The sequence below is a fragment of the Gordionus sp. m RMFG-2023 genome, chromosome 4 (genome assembly GCF_954871325.1).
Source record: "Gordionus sp. m RMFG-2023 chromosome 4, tfGorSpeb1-WG-v2, whole genome shotgun sequence".
NCBI classification, from domain to species: Eukaryota; Metazoa; Nematomorpha; class Gordioida; order Chordodea; family Parachordodidae; genus Gordionus; species Gordionus sp. m RMFG-2023.
The window spans coordinates 1494225-1512893 of NC_088778.1; the positions used below are offsets into that span (position 1 = coordinate 1494225).

Here is an 18669-nt window from a genome sequence, read left to right on the forward strand (position 1 = left end):
AAATATAAATCTTAAAGAGCTTAGAGCTATTAACTACTTCCAATAATTGCAACAAATTGGAGTGCAGTAAATATTATTTTTTTTAGAATGTATTTTACAAAATAAAATAATTTTTGTTTGATATGAAAAAAATAACCTTTTTAGACCTATTATATCCTATCGATTTGTTTTCTTTAATTATATGAAGGTCCGAGCAAATATTTCTGATCGAAAGAGAATTTATCAAAAAAAATGTAGTAAAGCAAAGGACCATATGGAGCTTTAAGAATTTGTGGAAGCAAACTAATCTGACCAAAAAAAATAAATTTTTTTTTCTTAATGCGAGGAACATCTAGAAAAAAGAGATCTTTAGAAATTTTTTTAAATCAGAGGCGATAAATCTTTTTCGATGCTTCTTGATATCTCCTGACAAACGACACATTATTCCCATTTGTTGAATTTGCGCACGCGCTATTTGATTTTAAGTGTTTAATTTTAGAAAGCCCCATAAACATATAGGTAAAAAATAGCATGGGCGACATTTTGTTCCCTTTCATTTTTATTTTAGCGCTAATAAAATACCTAGATTAAAATTTGTAATTGAATATCTGGGAGGTATGCAATAAAAACATTTAATATTATTACACTTTTTAAATAACATATACTTTCATACAAAATCTTTAAAAATTGAAGTTGTAAAGAATATATAAGTGTGTGCCATTCCTTCTGTGATCTGATTTAATGCAAGCTCGAGAGTTTTTCTTTAGATCTCTACTCTTATTTTATTTTTTTTAGGGGAATGTTTGCCATCTTTTATGATGCTTTAGAAGTATTTGGAAGATCATTATTATTTTTTTTTTCTAAGAAATATGAGATTCTGAGATATATATATATATATAAAGCTGGCAGAAAATGTTGTTTACATTTACTAATAATTTTGTTACTTTTGTAAGTTTAATTTAAAAAATAAATAAATATGGATGCTAGTAATAATAAAATAAATTAATTTTTTTTTGAACAATATTTGATTGACGACTGACAACGAATATGTTTATAAACAGGCCCACATTTTTTTAATTCTTATTTTTTTTTACAAAAATCTGTCACAACAAGAATAATCTTTTTCCTGGCAATTCTGGGCTTATTCCACATTTCTGTCATGTCATAATTTAGTATAATATAACTAATTGAGTGACACCACTCTTATATTATATAAGAGTGGCGTCACTCAATTTGCTTCAACTATTTTAAATATGCGTGATTTAAAAACATACACTTTATTTAAATAAATCATTACTGTTTAAAAAAACTACAAATCTATTCATTTAAAAAAAATAAGAATATTAAAAAAATATATATGAATGGAGGTTATAAAAATTTTTAAAATCAATTTTGTTTTTATTTACATACAATAATATATGAATTAGTATTTAGTGGAATTTGCGGATATATCAAACGCTGGACAAGAATTAACGCATCCCGCTTTGCACAAATCGCATACCGTCTTCAAGCGTTCCGTTACAGCGTCTAGGAATTTTGTCACAACAGTATCTACAATTGTATGTGATATTAATTTAGGGAACTTGGGAAAAAATATATTTGAATCCGATTTGCATAATGATGAAGATGGAAACTCCATTTTAGCCCATTCTTAAAAAAAGAATTAAAACTCAAGATTTTAGTTTAAAAGTAAATTAAGCGAACTTGGAAAATTTGCCCAGACGGCTGAAAGGGTCTAGCCTAAGATAATATTTTAGCAAAAATCTTGATTTCAGACGTTTTTATCTAAAATTAAAAAATTGAATAGATTGAAGCATCTTAACAACACTTATTGAATAAGATTCATTTGTAAAATCTGTTAGAATTATTGACCTTCCGCTAAATTGTAAACACAAAATCCTATTTTTAAGCAAATTTTGTTTCCGAGATGCCAGAGATCCAGAACTTGACTCCTTACTAAAGAGCGCTCAATGATAGGTGATTTAAAAAATGACTAAGTTTTCAAATCGGACAATTCTTAAATTTCATTCGAATATCGTAATTTTAAAAAGATCTAAATAGCGGTAATCTTATTTAATAGTAATATGTGCCTTTGAGCGTATGACGGGCCGTGTTTTAGCGTCTGGATAAGATAGTTGACCCAGCGGACCGACCCATCGGGCCGATCCCGTGGACCATTCAGAATCGAGACGCTAGGGACATAGCTTTACATTCTAATATGATTTTTATATAAAATAATAATAATATAACCAACCTGGGTTATAATATTGGTAAATTTTACAAGGAACGGGCTTTTGATTTCCGACCAAATCTATTCTCTTCAATTTGTATTCCAAACATATTTGACTTCCGGTAACCTATATATATATATAAAAGAAGAGCAATTCTTAATATTTCCTTTTGAAGATCAATTTTTCCTAGGGAAGAAACAGATTGTTTAGGGGGAAAAAAAATCATCAATTAAACTCTTTACCCCATTAAGGTAAAAGACCAATTTGTCTTTGTCTTCCTTGACCGAAGCTAAGCTGTCTATCAAACTCACCGATCCTACATCAGGCTTGAATCCGGTGGGAACTCCCATTTCCAGCATCGTAAATCCACTGTCGGAAGGCTTATCCAGATTCCACTTTGTACAAGCTTTGACTCCCAATATTTCACTGCTCGCCAACGTGATGATGAGTAAAGAGAAATGTTGTTTACCTTGATCTACATTGGCTTATTATTATTGAGAGTTATATATATATATAAATTTTCGAAGTGTTTTGGAGCCTAAATAAATATTTTTTATTAAGAGTTGATGTACATACAACAGGGACAAACTCTTATGAGCCCCCGCCCAATAATTCGCGGCCTCTAAGCTGTAAAATTTGGCTTCCCTACAGGTCGCTGGAGAATTCCGTTAAAATATCTGCTTAACCAATTTTTTTGACCAACATTTTTTGCCTTATACGATACTTTATAACCTTGATGTATCTTGTGAAAGTTGGAACTCCCACCCAAATATAAAATATTTTGTAACTGATTTTTTTTAAAAACTATTATCCTACTATAACTAAGCAAGATGTTTTTATTAAAAAAAATAATTAATTTTATATAGCTCAACCTTTAGACAAAGCTGTTATGAAGGTTAAATTGGATTTTATTGCCGATCCATTATCTATTCTTAGAATTATAGGAGAAAAAGTGGAAGAATTATCCACCATTGTAGAGTTCAGAGTAGGTTTACTGATAACTTCTCCCTTTGATTTGCCAATAGCTTCTCCCTTTGACTTGCCAATAGAAGTTTCTACCCTTGGCTTGTCTGTAACTTCTTCCTTTGACTTGCCAGTAAAAGTTTCTATTTTTGGCTTGTCTGTAACTTCTTCCTTTGACTTGCCAGTAATAGTTACTACCTTTGGCTTGACGCTAAGAACTTCTTCCTTTGACTTACTACTGGCCTTTCCTTTAAACGAGCCTATCGCCTTTTCGTCCAAGTGATAATTAGAGGTTACCTTATAGAAAAAAAAGAATAAGATTACGCTTTACATTATTTAAGTCATAATCCTTTGCTTAGAATCTTTTATCACTCTTCTTATAGTTTGCACTTACGACTCTGATCATTTTTTTTATTCATTTCCCTACCTGCACTAATCCCACACCTTGTCCAGCTGCATCTATAAAGATTTCCTTGGGGATGATATCGCCTATAGGTAAGGAAACGGTTTGATATAGTATCGCGTTAATTCTATTAATTGTGAAGGGAAAAATTTTGTCGCCAAATTTGATTTTGACTCTGTATATGGGATCGGGACAGAACGTCAATTCGGAAAATAGGGCCAATGCTTGTAGAGCTATTATCGTATCCTTTGATTTTTTTAAAAAAATTATTAAATTATCACGGGGCAAAATGGTAAATGCCGTTAATAGGGAAGAGAGGAAATAGTCCCAACATCAAATTTTAGTGCCCGTCAGTCACAAATGCTAAGTTCGGGGGGTGTTCGACCAATAAACTTAGGGTTTCGAAATCGTTATATAACCCCTCATTCACAGTTGGCGGATAATTATTGTTTATATTCGAATAATTGTTTATCCGTATTCTAACAAAATTATCGTCTTTGTTTCTTTCTCCTACTTGATTCGAAATCTATTTCTACACACGTTATCAAATAGTAAACCTGAGTCGAATAGAAGCCACCATATCCGCCTTGCTGAACGACAAGCCATCTGGCGATCTTGGTAGCGTCCGAAATTCTGTTGAGTAAGAGATGCGTGAGTAAGTTGTAAGCCGTGGTTTCCACGCTCAATCTTCCGTTATCCAGATACGTCCAATGGATATAAACTTTTTGAAAAAAAATTATTTTATTGGAATAAAAGGATCATTTAAGCCCGGGCCTTCTTGGACCAAATAAAGATAAAAAAAATATAATTAAAAAATTAAGTTATGGGTGGGAATTTATTTTCGTTTTATATATATATATATTTTTTAAAACTATCATCTTTAACGGCCATTTTGTAAATGGTGTCCGCGCAAAAGGGTGCTTTAGAACTTTTAGCTAGAGTGAGTGCATAACACGTGATAGATAGCTTGTAAGGATCCTCGAATAAGGTGGGAAGATTGGATTCCAAGAATAATAGGGATTTGGAAATGACGGCTGTTATAATTGGTATTTCCTGGAGGAAAATTTATAAAAATTTAATATATAAAATGATAAGGTCAAATTAGGATAGATTGTATCGACCCTGCCCATATAACCGTTGGAAATATTTCTGGGGCGAGCCGGACCACTCGCAAAAAATTACCATATTGGCCGGACCTAGAAACCATTTTAAAAATTATCCCGTGTCAATTTGCAAGCCCATTTAAGACGGGGATGCAAATGGCTAAATTTATATGAAAAAATGAAGAAAAGGAAAAAAAAAAAGAAAAAAAAACTGGAAAGAATAGAATAGAAATAAAAGATAAAGAATACAGAAACTAAATTATTTTTATTTACTTTGGAAAAGTCTTTGTTCTCGATCAAAGCGATGACCACAAATGCGGTGAGAGAATAAACGTTCTTGATATCGACACCCTTGTAATAAGTAAAAAAAACAAATTATGAAAGAGGTCAAGAATTTATCTTCAAACTTGAATAGAATCGAGTAGGAGAGCTCCATCTTCCAAGAATTCTCCTGAGGGTCCCTGCTTGGTGGTCAGCCAGTTAATGGCGCCAATAATAACCTTCTGATCGATGTATATGAAAGGAGTCGCCTGCTTGAATAACTTGACCACGAAAGCCGTTAGCCTTTTTGATATAAATAATTTTAAAGGATAAGTTGTGTTATATTAAGAGAATAATAATAAAAATTTTTTTTACAAAGTTCAACGTAAAATTTTTGTGAAATAAACAAATGAATCAACATATTAAAAAAAAATAAAATGCATAACCAGACGATTTTAAGACACAAAACTATCAATTTATTTAAATTATATTGATGTTCATTTTTAATAAGTGAAGCAATTTAATCGATAGCCCTGTAGACAGCAACTCTGTTACTCACTCAAATGAATCACATGACTAAATATGGGAAAATTGTAAATCAAACTAATACATACATTTTCACGGATGTTTGTTTATTTTATATTTTTTTTGTTAGAAAAAAAAAATCTTTAAACCATGTGCTAGGCGCGTTGTGCAGTGTTGGCGGTAGAGCTGGAATCGGAGGAAGCGTGGGAGGCAGCACGATTAGCGGAAATGTCGCGAAGGAACCATCTGGTCGTTGGAAACTTAACTCTACTACGTATCCTAGATTTATACGGAAATTTTGTACTTTAAAAAACACATGTTTTGTTTCACTTAGATAACCATTTAACGTGCATGGCCATTCAGTACATCTTTTACCCCATAAATAATAATTTTTGTGTAAAACTCAAATAATCTTTAAAAATATGTAACCTACTAATCAAAAGACCTACAAAATTTTAATAGGCGCGAAACTCACCAATGAAATATCAAAATTTACGGCGCGGGATTAAAGCATTTCAAAAGTTCTGATTCCCCCCCCCCCCTTTTTAGAAAAGATTTTGGCTCCTCGAAAATTTCGTTGAGAGGGATAAAAAAAAATATTGAACCTTTCTGCATATTGATGATAGCTTTTAGCCTGAAAGAATCCTCTAGTTGTTGAGTGGCTAGCAGGTACTTGTACGTATATATCAGGGGTCCGAAGTATATCAAGTTTTGCTCCGCACAGCCCGTGGGAAGAAATTGTAGAAACTTATCATCGGTCAGTCCCGTTATAACCGGTCCCAGTATATCCCCTTTGTTTTTTTTGGTGATATTTAATAAAATTGATCGGGGTTTTTTTTTTATAGTGTCCAGTAAATCGATAAATCTTCTACGGATCATTTTTGGAATTTAAGAAATAGTAATATAGATTTGTATAAGAATTGCCGCCAAAAATTAAAACCTGTAACTGCGACATCAATATTTAAAGATCCCGGTATGACTCCCGGAGGAAATAGAAGCGGATAGACCTGGGAAAAAACGAGGGTTTCTTTTCTGCCGCAAGGAATGAATTGCTTCAGATCTATGAACAGCGTGTCTGTAACAGTGACCGGCAAGCCTCCAGCCTTTTTTTTCAAATTAAAATAAAAAAAAAATAGACGAAGTTTAAGAATAAAAGAATTTTTTTTTAAAAAAAAAGGACGAAAAAATAAATAAATGGAAGAACTAACCCTGACTTCGAAGACTTTAATGGACGAATCGGAGTACGGAATGGATTGAGAATCAATGATAAGTTCTATCGATCCAAGCACTATTGGTTTAATCGGAAATAGAATAACTCCCGATCCGCCAGGTCTAATCTAAAGATTCCAAGAAAATATAAGTAAATATACTAAGTATATGTAAGGGTCAATAATTAGATTTTCCAAAAATTTACACTTTCTTAGTTGTCCTTACTTATAAAAGTGAAAATAAAAAGATCAGAGGTTTACTGCTGGTATCAATCCTTTCCTAATCCCTGGTCTAGTGGATCCATCTTTGAGTATGTGCAAAAATTGAGGAGATTCCCGAATTTCAACCAATACCTTTACAACGGGCACCAAATCAAAACAATAAAATAATGTAGATTTGTGGATGTTTAATTACTAGTGTTATTTAAAGTATGGGTAATGAGTTAATTTTTGGGCGAAAAATATAATTGTAACAGTCACTTTTTAAAAAATAAAATGTAACGAATAACTTTGGCCAAGTTACAATATTAAAGAGTCTAATTATAACTTGGCACTTTTCAAAATATAATATTTAAAATAACATTAGTAATTAATTTGAAAATTGTTTTTAGATGACATATTTTAAAAAATAAATAATTAATACCGATTTTAATGGGACGTCCCCATAAAAGAAAACGACAACTTGAATGACAACGACTTCCCCTAGAATGACAAAGGTGGGTGCCTTGACGAACGTGAAGAAGGGCACAAATACTCTCAACTAAAAAAAATTAAGTAGAAGATTTAAAAAATAAAAAATTCACGGGTATCGATATTTTAACTTCCGATAGTTGAGAACGGAGGTTCCGTTTCCGGTTCCTAGATTAGACCCGGTTCGGATTTTTCCGGTTTTCAAATCTTATCATAAAAAAAAATATGTTACCATTCGTATAAAAACCTAGCGGAAGCAAATAATGGAATATTTTTTTTAGTATATCTCAATAGCAACTATTTCCGATTGAGCTGCAAAAATAAATCTTCTAAGAACAAAATAAAATACCCTCCCTCCCCTTCCACCCAAAAACTCTGACAAACGAAATCGCCCTTATTAAAAAAAAATACAATTCGAACTGGGCTCGATCAAATGTCATCAGTCAAACATCACAGGTATTATTCGATCTCGAGATAACGAACCAAATAATTTCAAAAACGTTGATTTCGACTATTCGTTTATGAATTAAGTCTAGTTATTATTAATTAAAGTTGGGAATTATTAATGATTAGGATGAGTTTAAGTCAATGACATTTGATTATTAATAAATTCGAAAGCGTTGTTGAATGCAAATCAGCTGTGGACAAGCCATTTTGGTAACCCATATAGTAATTATTTTCATGTTTAAATACTAGTATTGAATTGATAATTTGCGTTCCCCATTATCCCGATGATCAGGCGATTCTTTAATAAAGTTGGCGCAAGACATAGGGATAAATTGGCCTCTCGTTTAAAATGTTTAATAATGATATGGGTATTCAAAATGGTGTCTACAGCTGTTTTCATAGATGTACACCTTTAAGGAAATCATCGTAAGTCTAGGTATTATTATATGTCATTGGTTTAAGTTGCGTAATGAATTCAATACAATCTTTAAAAAATAATAAATATTTAATCTGAACCAATGTAGGAGCCGGCAAAATTCCTAAACCGTATTCAGGGTGGAGCGAAAAGACGCTGGTGACCCAATAGGTCAGGTAATCCGGGCTTATCTCTTTGATGGCGACTTCACCCTCTGGACTTCTAAAATAATTACATTTTTGAAAGAGCAAAAGTGGAAGAAAAAAAATCTCCCCAAGAAACATAGATAAAAAACACAAAAAACAGCTGATAAAACCGCTTTTTGGAATTTCAAAATAAAATCAAAAAATTTATTTTCCTCCAAAAAAATCGGAACTCGAATTAACTCTAAAAAAAATGAATATAAAAAAAATTAACAAACGTTGGCAGGCACTTCCATATCCAGGTGTCCGGGAAAAACTTTCTGATATACCCTAGTTCTTCTGTCAACCCTCCTTGACTTACGTAGGGGCTAAATGTGCAATCCCCGACGCATTTACCTTCTGGAAGCATGTTAGAACTTCTAGAAAAATCTATATCAGCATCGGTAAACACTTGAAGACCTAACAGAAAAAAAATATATATATACATTTTGTAGGAAGAAAAGGTATATATATATAATTTATTTTTTATAAACACTTTTAGAAACCATCTTCGTTAAATTAAAATTATATATTTTAAGAAACCCGATTGGTCGATTATGGTCAAAGTATCTCTCCCGCCAATCGTAACAGATACTTCGCCATTTTCCAAAACGTTGAAGCCACCCTCAGTTGTGTCGAATTGGGAAAGAGATAACAATACCTTATTTTTTTTATAGTTTATTTTTTTAAACACCTTTTTACAAACAAAAGTTTTAAAGAAACGCAAAATAAATAAACCGCCAATATATTGGCATGAAAAAGAAGTAGCATAAAAATGTATAACGTCGTAAGGCGTGACATCGTAGGCTCTGCTGTATATGACGACCCTTTTGTCCAAAGAAAGAACGCAAACCAAGGAATCGGGATTGGTATGGATGACGAGATCCGCCTCCGTGTGAGGTGGCACCACCGGCTTTGTGAAGGTGGCATCGACCTACGTTATTACGATTTTTTTTAAAAAAATTCCGAAATATAGAAGGGAAAACGATTATGGAAGGAAAACATATGATTACATTTTTTTCTAAACGGGTTTCAATCTGCATAAACTACCAACTAAGATTGGCTAGTTTTTCTGGTCACGTGATTAGCATTTTTTGAAAAAAAAAATCTGGGCAAACAACCATATGGTAATTCTAGAAGAGACATTTAGACGTGTTCAGAATCTTAAACTTGTTTGATTGGGCATTTTGAGACCACCAACCAAACAAGAAATTGATTTATGGGCAACTCATCGAACTCGGGGTAAAATGGACCGGGTCGGTCTCAGAAAATCAATTTCGATTAAGATCCCGTTATCAAAATATCCGCTAAATAGAGTTAATAGAGTTAAAAATTCCGACAGGCGTCCCATAATTACTTATATCCGGCCCGATAATAAATATCAATATTTAACTTGATTCCTGAAAATTCCCGTGACCTTGAAATTGAGGGCGTCAACGATTAGTTCCCTGTCCTTGATGTAAAAGGCTACCAATCTAGCCAAAGGGGCCATATCTGTAGTAAGCGCCACATAGAAAGAAACTATATTCCTTTCTCCTATCACTACATTCCCCGTGAATGTTATGGTGCCTCTGGATAACACCTAATCCCAAATTTGAAAAATAACGCAATTATTTTATTATTAATATTAGATATATATATATATGGGCCCGAATATCAAGCATCCCGGTGCCAGCTAATTTATCAAAAGATGATGGCCTAAGGACCAGATGGCTTAACTCCTGTTCCTTGATCTTTAGGGAGATCCTTAAATTTGGGACTTCACTGGGTCTTTTCACTTCCTAAAAAATTTAAATTCTGAACCGGTTGATATAGCTGAGGAAGAAAAAAATTAAACATTCCAAATTTAATCGTTATCTCTTCCCTTTGGACATATGTTTATTAGGGAACTTCCGTTTTTATAGAATGAGGTTTTTTTAGATTTAAGAAAAATCTTCAAAAAAAAATTAGGAACGCTTCACGATTTTGCGTGTCATCCTTGCGCAGGGGCCATGCTAATCTTCTCTGTATCGTTCCAATTTTATTATATGTACCGCCGAAGCAGTACAACTTAAAAATGGTTTTAGTTATGATTATATAAGGTGCAATTATTACTTAATTTGTGAATATGGTGTTTTATTAAACATATTATGTTTTTTATCTAATTTTATCTTTATGTTTAACGTTAGTGATGTATTTAATATAATTATATAGCTAAAGCCTTAAATTAAAAATTTAATTACCAAAATTTCGTATTCAAATTTATCATATTCCTTTCATTATCATACCTTAAAGTATTTAGCGCCATCTATTATATAATATTAATTTATTAATTTTTTTTATTGTAATTATTAATTTTTAAATTTATTCTATATCTTTTCTTAAAAAATGGAAATATAACATATTTTTAAATAACATCTACAAAATAACCAAGAAAATTATCAAGGTTATTATTGAACTTGTAAACGTATAGTGTATACTATATTTTTTTTCAATATTATAACAAAAAGCAAAATTAATGATTATTTATTTCTGTAGTTCAAGAGTTATGGATGGATCTTTAGGACTTGGAGGCACATAGATCCTACGTTCACCATAACATTTTTTTCACCTGTTTTAAAGAGCATAAATAAAACGTTCTATACATAATTTATTACTTTTTATTATTCAGTATTCCGATACTTTTTACAGATACGAAATTATTTGATACGAAAAGAAAGATTAAAAAAAATTATTCGTCAAAATAAATAACTTTTTCATTATTTTTAAAAAAATCTAAATTTAGTCCAAATTATTCTTCCATTTAGTTGTAATTGGAGTTGTTTTTTCTTTAATTTGTTGTAGTACAGTTTTTTTTACGCGTAATAATTTGGCCGTGTAACAACGGCGCAAGCATTTGACTTTGAATTGTAAAAGACTCAGGATGAGTCATTATCTTATTTTTATTTTGAAATTATTTGACCTTTTGTCATTTTTGGATTAATTGTCTTTAACAACCACTTCCGGACCTCAACCGACCTGATTCTATTCCCCTTCTCAGCTGGTCAGCATGCTTAACCCCAAATTTCCCATCCGAAAACTGCATTCTCGGATAAGCAATAGTTTCATAAAATAAAATAATTTTCAGATGACAACTAATACATTTTTAAAAAATCTTTTCGAATCATAAAATTAAATTTTTCAAAATTTAAAAATCTCAATTTATACCGGAAATGTGTTCCACAAGAATGTTCAAAGCAAAATTGTCTAGAATAGTGTTATTGAACGGCTCATTTTGAGCGAATTTTAATAAAAGGCAGGAAAGATATTATGGGAGCCTTAGAGAATTCGCTAAGGTTTGAACATCTGTTAACGATCTCGAGGCTTGGTCAATATTTTTCTGGGCTAAAATATTGAGTTAGCCGTTTTTATAAATCGGCTTAAATCGAACGATTTAACAACACTAGTTTTAAATTTATGTTTTGTGAGTACTTTTACCCAATTTGGACAAATCATGTTTTTATCTTCAAATTTTAAAAAATCGCTATTGATTAATTAATTAAAAATTGATAAAAATTCTGAGACTCCAAGGAATAGAAGAGGAGAGAAGAGAACAGAAGAGGCGAGAAGAGGAGAGAAGAGATATTAATTCTTATTGCTTTTTTTTGAGTATAAATATTTCATGCAGATCACTCAGATGCCATTTTTACCGGTGATGGACCAATATCACCCTTTTTAAGTCGACCCGAACAAATATCGCGGATATCGAATACCGATAACGTGAGTAAGGATTTAACTGTCGAAGATCGTCACATTAGGCCGGTTATTTTTGTTTCGGCATATTGAATCACATAAAATCGGGGCAAACTTCGGTCTCTAGACCGGTCCGAGTTAGGGATAAGACCTACCGACTAGATCGGACTCTAGACTCTCGTTGAATTAGTCAATTAAAATGTTCAATTAAAAAGTAATAATTCTAACGATGTAAAATATTTCGAAGATGGGGTCGGTTGCTCTGGCTTCGAATTCCGCTACTTCTCCGGCTTTGGGTTCAAAGGTTAACAGCGAAAGGGCTAAGAAGGAATTCGTATTCGATTGCTGAATGTTCTCGATTTTGCTTACGGCACCGATCTTGGATTTTATCAGCAGGGCCTTTTGACAAAAAAAAAATATAAAAAGGAACTCATATAAAAAGAAAAGAATAGATAAAAAGGAAAAAAGAAAGAAGAATTTAGAATGATGATTATGTTATATTTGTGTATCTTTACATTTATAGTAAGGGTGATAATATCGGGGGGTATAGTAATCTCGAACCGAACTATCCCATCGGCGTTTATCGGGTAAGATTTTTCGAAGAATGGCGGTGCCACGGAACTAGCCGTCGCCTTTACCACTATGTCCTCATCGTAGGCGGGAAGGGGTCTCCCATCTTGTTGAATCACTTTCACCTTTTATATATATAATGGTAATATTTAAATTCGTACCAACTCATTTTATTTTTGTCCCTCCGCTACCAAGAAAGAGAAGCCATTCCATTATTTTGAAATCTCTCTCATTATGCCAATTTTTCTTCCTACATAAATCCGGAATAACAAGTAGGGCATGTTTTATACATACATTGATGTCCGCCACATTGAAGGAATCTATACCAAGCTAAATACCATTTCACAGCCTACGACACTGTCCATTTAGAGCTGACTTTAAAACGCCTGTCACTTTAAATAAATGAATCCTCAATGTCATATGAGAATCGAACTATTGATTCCCAGCGCACAGGAACCAATAATTTTTCTCAAATTTTATATTCAAAATGTTAAAATGATTTCGATTTCATATTTTTTTTTACGTAGCCTATATAAGTTAACCCGGGCTTGAAGGAGGTGGGATTGCTGGAAGAAAACACGACTTTGAAAGGGAAAACGAAAAATTTGGTGGGCACAAAAGCGACGCTTTCGATCCGCGAGGCCTCGTCTATGATTGACACCTTGATGATTAGGACGCCGATTAACGGGGTGCTACAAAGCTTTTCTATTTCCGGGTATGGTATGTTAAATTCGAAATACCCTTCCTTTATATTTTTATATTTTTTTTTTGTATAGAGGATATTTATAATAAAATTGATTACGTCACAGTAATATGCTTTTTTTTTTATTGGTTGAGAGATATCTTCAATTTTTTTACATTTACATTCTAGGATTTGTAAAAAAAAAATCAATAATTTGGAGAAAATCAGCTGATTAAAAAAATTTGTATTTATTTTATTTATTAGAATACTGGCAGGGCAATATCTTGTTCGTAAGTTTTGAGAGAGCATTCGGGATTGTTCTCGAACGACACCTTTATATGTCCGGTTGAATGGACAGGTTCCCCAAACTTATAAATGGCTTCAATGACACCTGACACATCTTTTCCTACCACCTGGAACGGAACGATATCTATCTTAATCTCGAATATCGGCAACTCTTAAAGATTATAAATATTTGTCATATATGAGTGACACCTATAGACTATATAGACACTAGCATATTAATACCATATTTTTCTTCTTCTATAGATGTACTGTCCTTTTTTTTAAAAAATATAACCACAAAAAAACCCCTTATAATTTTACCTCATTGTTCAATTTAGAAAAGGATATGTTAATTTTCTTACGATCGTCACTAATGTCGAATGGTTTAATAATTTCGCGTTCCCCCTGTTTTAAAAAATAAATAAAATTTAAAATATCATATTTATTTAATTAAATTGGTAAAAAACCTAGAAGATTCTTTTTTTTAGCATTATTTTTCCCCATCCCAAATGACCCAAGGAACCCCAATTTAGAGCGCAGAACAAACAAATTACAGAACTAACCATACAACCCTGGGTTTATTTAGACCAGGACTGGTTTGGACCTATTTAAGATGACCTTTTTCTTTTACGATTTCGTTTTTCGTTTTAAAATTTTTTTTTCAAGAGTAGAGTTCTAAATTTTCCATCATCCCTTGATTTGGGCTCACAGGTCCGCAAAAAAAACTGGGGCTGCTGGATTCATAGCTGGTTCTAATCTAAACATGATTTGACAGCTGATCGCTTTACAAAATCTGTTTTGTAGGAAGACATTTTTATTTAATTTATTAATATTAAATAGATCTCAATTAACATGAATTTTGAAATGGCTCAGCTGTTAAATAGTATAGGATCGGATGCCCCCTAAAAAATCCAACCTAAACCATTTTTGCCATTATCACCTAGGGGCAAGGGCCTGCTGTCTAAGATATTTTCCATTAATAAGTCTACCTCCAAAAAATGATCGCTTAGGAAGTAGAATAAATTGGCTGTAGACATCAGAACTAAGTATGAATGTTTCTTTAGAAAACTGGGGAAAAACTTGACTTTATCGCAGAAGTTGGTGATTCCTGGTTCCAATCTAAATAATTCTGACATCGGTTTTTCGATTTTTCAAAGATTTATATAAGAGGTTGCAGTTCTAAGATTTTAGTCCTGTTCCTAGGTATCCTGTTCTAGAAAAACGTTGTTTAAAGCAAATAGGAAGAAAAAAAAATCAAAATATTTTAAACTACTAAATAAAAACATTTGTAAATTCCGAAATTTTTAGATCCTCAAACAAAATAAAATATTGAGCCAGAAAAATCTACTAAAGAATATTAAAGTTGTAGGTTTAGGATTTGATTGGTTTCTGACAGTTTCCTGGTTTTCTGGTCACGATAATAAAATGTGCTTTATATCACGAGGGCAGCTGATCAAGTTTATAATTACTTTATTCTTTATATTACGAGAGCAAACTAACAGCTGATCAAGTTTATATATATTAATTATTCTTTATATCACGAGATAACTAACAGCTGATCAAGTTTATATATATATATTAATTATGCTTAGTATCACGAGAACACACTAACAGCTGATCAAGATTATATATATATATTAATTAGACTTTATATCCACGAGAGCAAACTAACAGCTGATCAAGTTTAAAACTCAATTAACCTTAAATCCGCGTCGCATAGCGCTCGGTGTATATATTTTATACCATATAATATATTTTTTTTTAAACTAAGTTAAGACAATTTTTTTTTAAAAATAATTTTTAAATATCCGGGCCGGGCCGTTTATTCTAAAAAACCAAATATTTTAAACCGACATTAGGCTATAAAAATTAGGAATGCAATTTGAAAAAAAACCCTGATTGGGCGTCGTTCAATGGTATCTCTGCTTGTCTCCGATGAATTTCTATACGAAATATAGTGAGATTGACAGAGTCATCAAAAGTTTTGTTAAAACCAATAGCTATGAAGTATAGTTATAAAACCAAATTATTCAAACATTACGCTAAGCAGATAAGCTTATGGCCCTAACTTTCAAATCTGGTTAAACGACACAATAAAAACGTATTATTTGTACATACAATCATTTATAGAGTAAATATTTTTACCTTTATGAAAGCGTGGACGCTCCATTTCCCTGATATGGGATGCGAACCGAGAGCGAATTCCTTGCTAATCAGACCTTTAAATATATATTTTTTTTAAAAAAAAATTTAAATAAGATAAATTTGAAAATATTCGTCCTCATCTAAATTTCTTGCCTTTTTTTTAAAATTTTTCGACCCGGTCCGGGTTTTATATTTTTAGGACCGGGCCCGTGTATCCGGGACAGGCCGGGTCTAGGGGCCCTGCCTGCAGGTCTATGATTTATAGTTAGAACATATTCTATCTTTTATAAATATACATTAAATAATACAAACCTACACCAACACTTTGATCTAACCATTGGACTATCCTATGTTTGCGGGAATCTTCTATGAATATGTTAACGAGACCCTTGAAAGAAGTTAAGTCGGGCAAGACCGCTATAACCCTTATCGAAACTAAGGTATACATAATAAAATATAGATCGTTCTGAGAGCTGTCAATTATTCCGCGTTTCGGGAGCAATGAAGGTATAATAATACCTAGACTGACGATGCATTCAATAATAATGCCTTTCGAAAGCGTCGTTGAATGCAAATCAGCTGTGGACCCGCCATTTTGGTAACCCATATAGTAATTATTCTCATGTTAAAAAACTACTATTAAATATCGATAAATGGCCTTCCTATTATCTCGATGATCAGGCAATTCTTTAAATAAAGTTTGCGTCAGGCATTTTAAAATTTTTAAGAATGATATGGGTAATGGCGTCCTCAGCTGTTTTCAATGCCGTACACTTTTAATGAATGCATGGTATTATTGTCATTGCTTGGAAGATAATTATTTTCCTAAATTCGGCGAAAGAAAAATTTTTTTTAGGTTCATTGTTTAGAACTTAGTATAAAAATAGTTAATAAATAAAACCCCTAATTTTTTTTTGTTTCGTAGAATATTGCGAAATGAATATAGAATATTATTAGAAAATGATAAATTTATCTCACCAATATCGTCGCCCCTGTAGAGCGGTCTGTCCAATTGAATGAATAAACTGGCGGTGTTTCGACTCAGTAACAATCTGCGCTTTTCTAGGATGTCGTAAGAAACTTTGGGACCGACGACTGTCAACTTGAGATCGTAATAGATACCCGGGTCTAACACGGTTGGTATCTTTATATCCATCCATCCATTTATCCAAAATGAGCGTTTTGAGAAAAAAAGAATATATTTTTTTTCTATATAATCTGAGCACAGGGCAAACGTAGTACTCATATGGGCCAATTTTTTTTATATTCTTCGACTGATAATTATAGTGTTCTATGTATACTTATTATTTTATTTTTTTTTGATTAAAATCGATTCTTAAAAAACATGTTTAAAATAATTAATATTAAGATTAATCTTTTCATTTTTTAAAAAATCATTTTTATGGTGTGTGATCTCCTAGCTAAGATAACAAGAAACTATATGAAAAATAACAACAAAAAATATGAAATAAATGTCATTGTATTGTTAGGATAGGAAACTTAGCTAGTTTTTATGGGGAATCCCCGCTACTAACGCTGAATGTCTAATTCTAAAGGATCTAACTGGCGCCCTTAAAATTCTTTGGAGAACTAAAGTAACACTTTGGTAGAGAATTAACATTGGGATTAAAATGTATAAAAAAAATGTGAAGGATCGCGTAACAGATTTTTGACTTTTACAGGCTGTCCATCGAATCATTATCGAAAACTTCTATTATTTAGGGTAAAATTTATACTAAAATTTTTTGACTTTTCTGGGCTGTCAATCTCGAATCGATTATCGAAAATTTCTATTATTTAAGGTAAAATTTATACAAAATCAATCCAAATCAGATTTCGAACGAATTAGTTAATCCTATAATATGACAAATGTCAATAATAAAACATATGGGTAGAATTTTTTTTTTTTAAAAATAGAAATTTATTAAAAAATTTTTTTTACCGCTAAATCCGTCACCGTCAACGTTCCTTGAGGTTTAATATATATATATAAAAATAAATGAATAATTACAATATTAATAGATGGAGCTAATTAACTTTAATTTTTATCTAAATTTTTTTTGTGGAATAATAATTTATCAAAAGGGTTTTTTTTACCGGGTTCGTAAAATTGTTCGACCCTAGTAAGCGCGATATCCGTTGCGTCGACTAGTTCGAAAGTAAATTTGCTTTCTATCCAATCGGGGTTGAATATTATGACCGATATCCTAAAAGGCGTACCGGGCCTAAACACTTTAGGCGCGAACGCTACGTAATCGTTCTTAGTTGTACCGAATATTTCTTCCGCGCTGTAAAGGCGAGAGAGGTGAAAAAAAAAGGAAATTTATATTTTTTTAATCTAAAATTGCGAAGTACCTTCTTGGTTCCTGCGCGAATGTCGAATGAACGATACAGAACCAAAGGAATGCACCATACTTCAGATACATCTTTGATTTAATAGATTATTAAAATATATATATTTTTCTTTTGAATTCTAAAAAATTTTAATAAGAAACTTTTATTTAAAAATTTTTTTTAATGTTAAACAACATATGACCAAGATGAATGAATTAAGTCATTTTTAAGAATAAACAACAAACAAACAAAAAAAAAACAATTTAAATTACATTTACAAGAAAGAAAAATCAACAAAATTTAATTTAATTGAATTGAATTGTGACAAAAAAAAATAAATATTAAATTAAATTTACTTTTCTCTGAGCGTTTTATCCTTGTTTGGACGTATTAACTTATTTAAGTGCAAATAAAGTGGCAAAAAAATATAAATAAAAAATAGAGAAGAATTTAAAATACAAGTTTTGCGGATAAAAAAAGAAGAAAAAAAAATGACGAAATTACAAATAGAAAATGAAGGAAAATAATTAAAAAA

General features: G+C 31.8%; 1 protein-coding gene and 1 non-coding gene across 2 annotated transcripts; both read right to left on the reverse strand.

The window, feature by feature from the left end:
- Positions 1 to 1240: 1240 nt before the first annotated feature.
- On the reverse strand, positions 1241 to 18309 carry LOC135929123 (CD109 antigen-like). Its single transcript, XM_065465637.1, has 31 exons — positions 18156 to 18309; positions 17898 to 18088; positions 17743 to 17768; positions 16779 to 16944; positions 16113 to 16235; positions 15801 to 15874; positions 14018 to 14060; positions 13640 to 13827; positions 13212 to 13433; positions 12634 to 12813; positions 12347 to 12517; positions 9801 to 9989; positions 9192 to 9341; positions 8951 to 9068; positions 8647 to 8827; positions 8327 to 8447; positions 7317 to 7433; positions 6935 to 7027; positions 6674 to 6802; positions 6406 to 6568; positions 6071 to 6256; positions 5615 to 5744; positions 5087 to 5243; positions 4953 to 5030; positions 4449 to 4629; positions 4134 to 4297; positions 3601 to 3822; positions 3083 to 3470; positions 2453 to 2694; positions 2234 to 2336; positions 1241 to 1530 (listed from the first exon to the last, which is right to left on the reverse strand). Exons 1-31 carry the CDS (start codon positions 18224 to 18226, stop codon positions 1403 to 1405), a joined length of 4695 nt encoding a protein of 1564 aa, XP_065321709.1. The 5' UTR covers positions 18227 to 18309; the 3' UTR covers positions 1241 to 1402.
- Positions 10349 to 10454, reverse strand: LOC135929242 (U6 spliceosomal RNA). The gene has a single exon (XR_010572546.1). It is a non-coding gene; the product is annotated as a U6 spliceosomal RNA (small nuclear RNA).
- Positions 18310 to 18669: the final 360 nt, after the last annotated feature.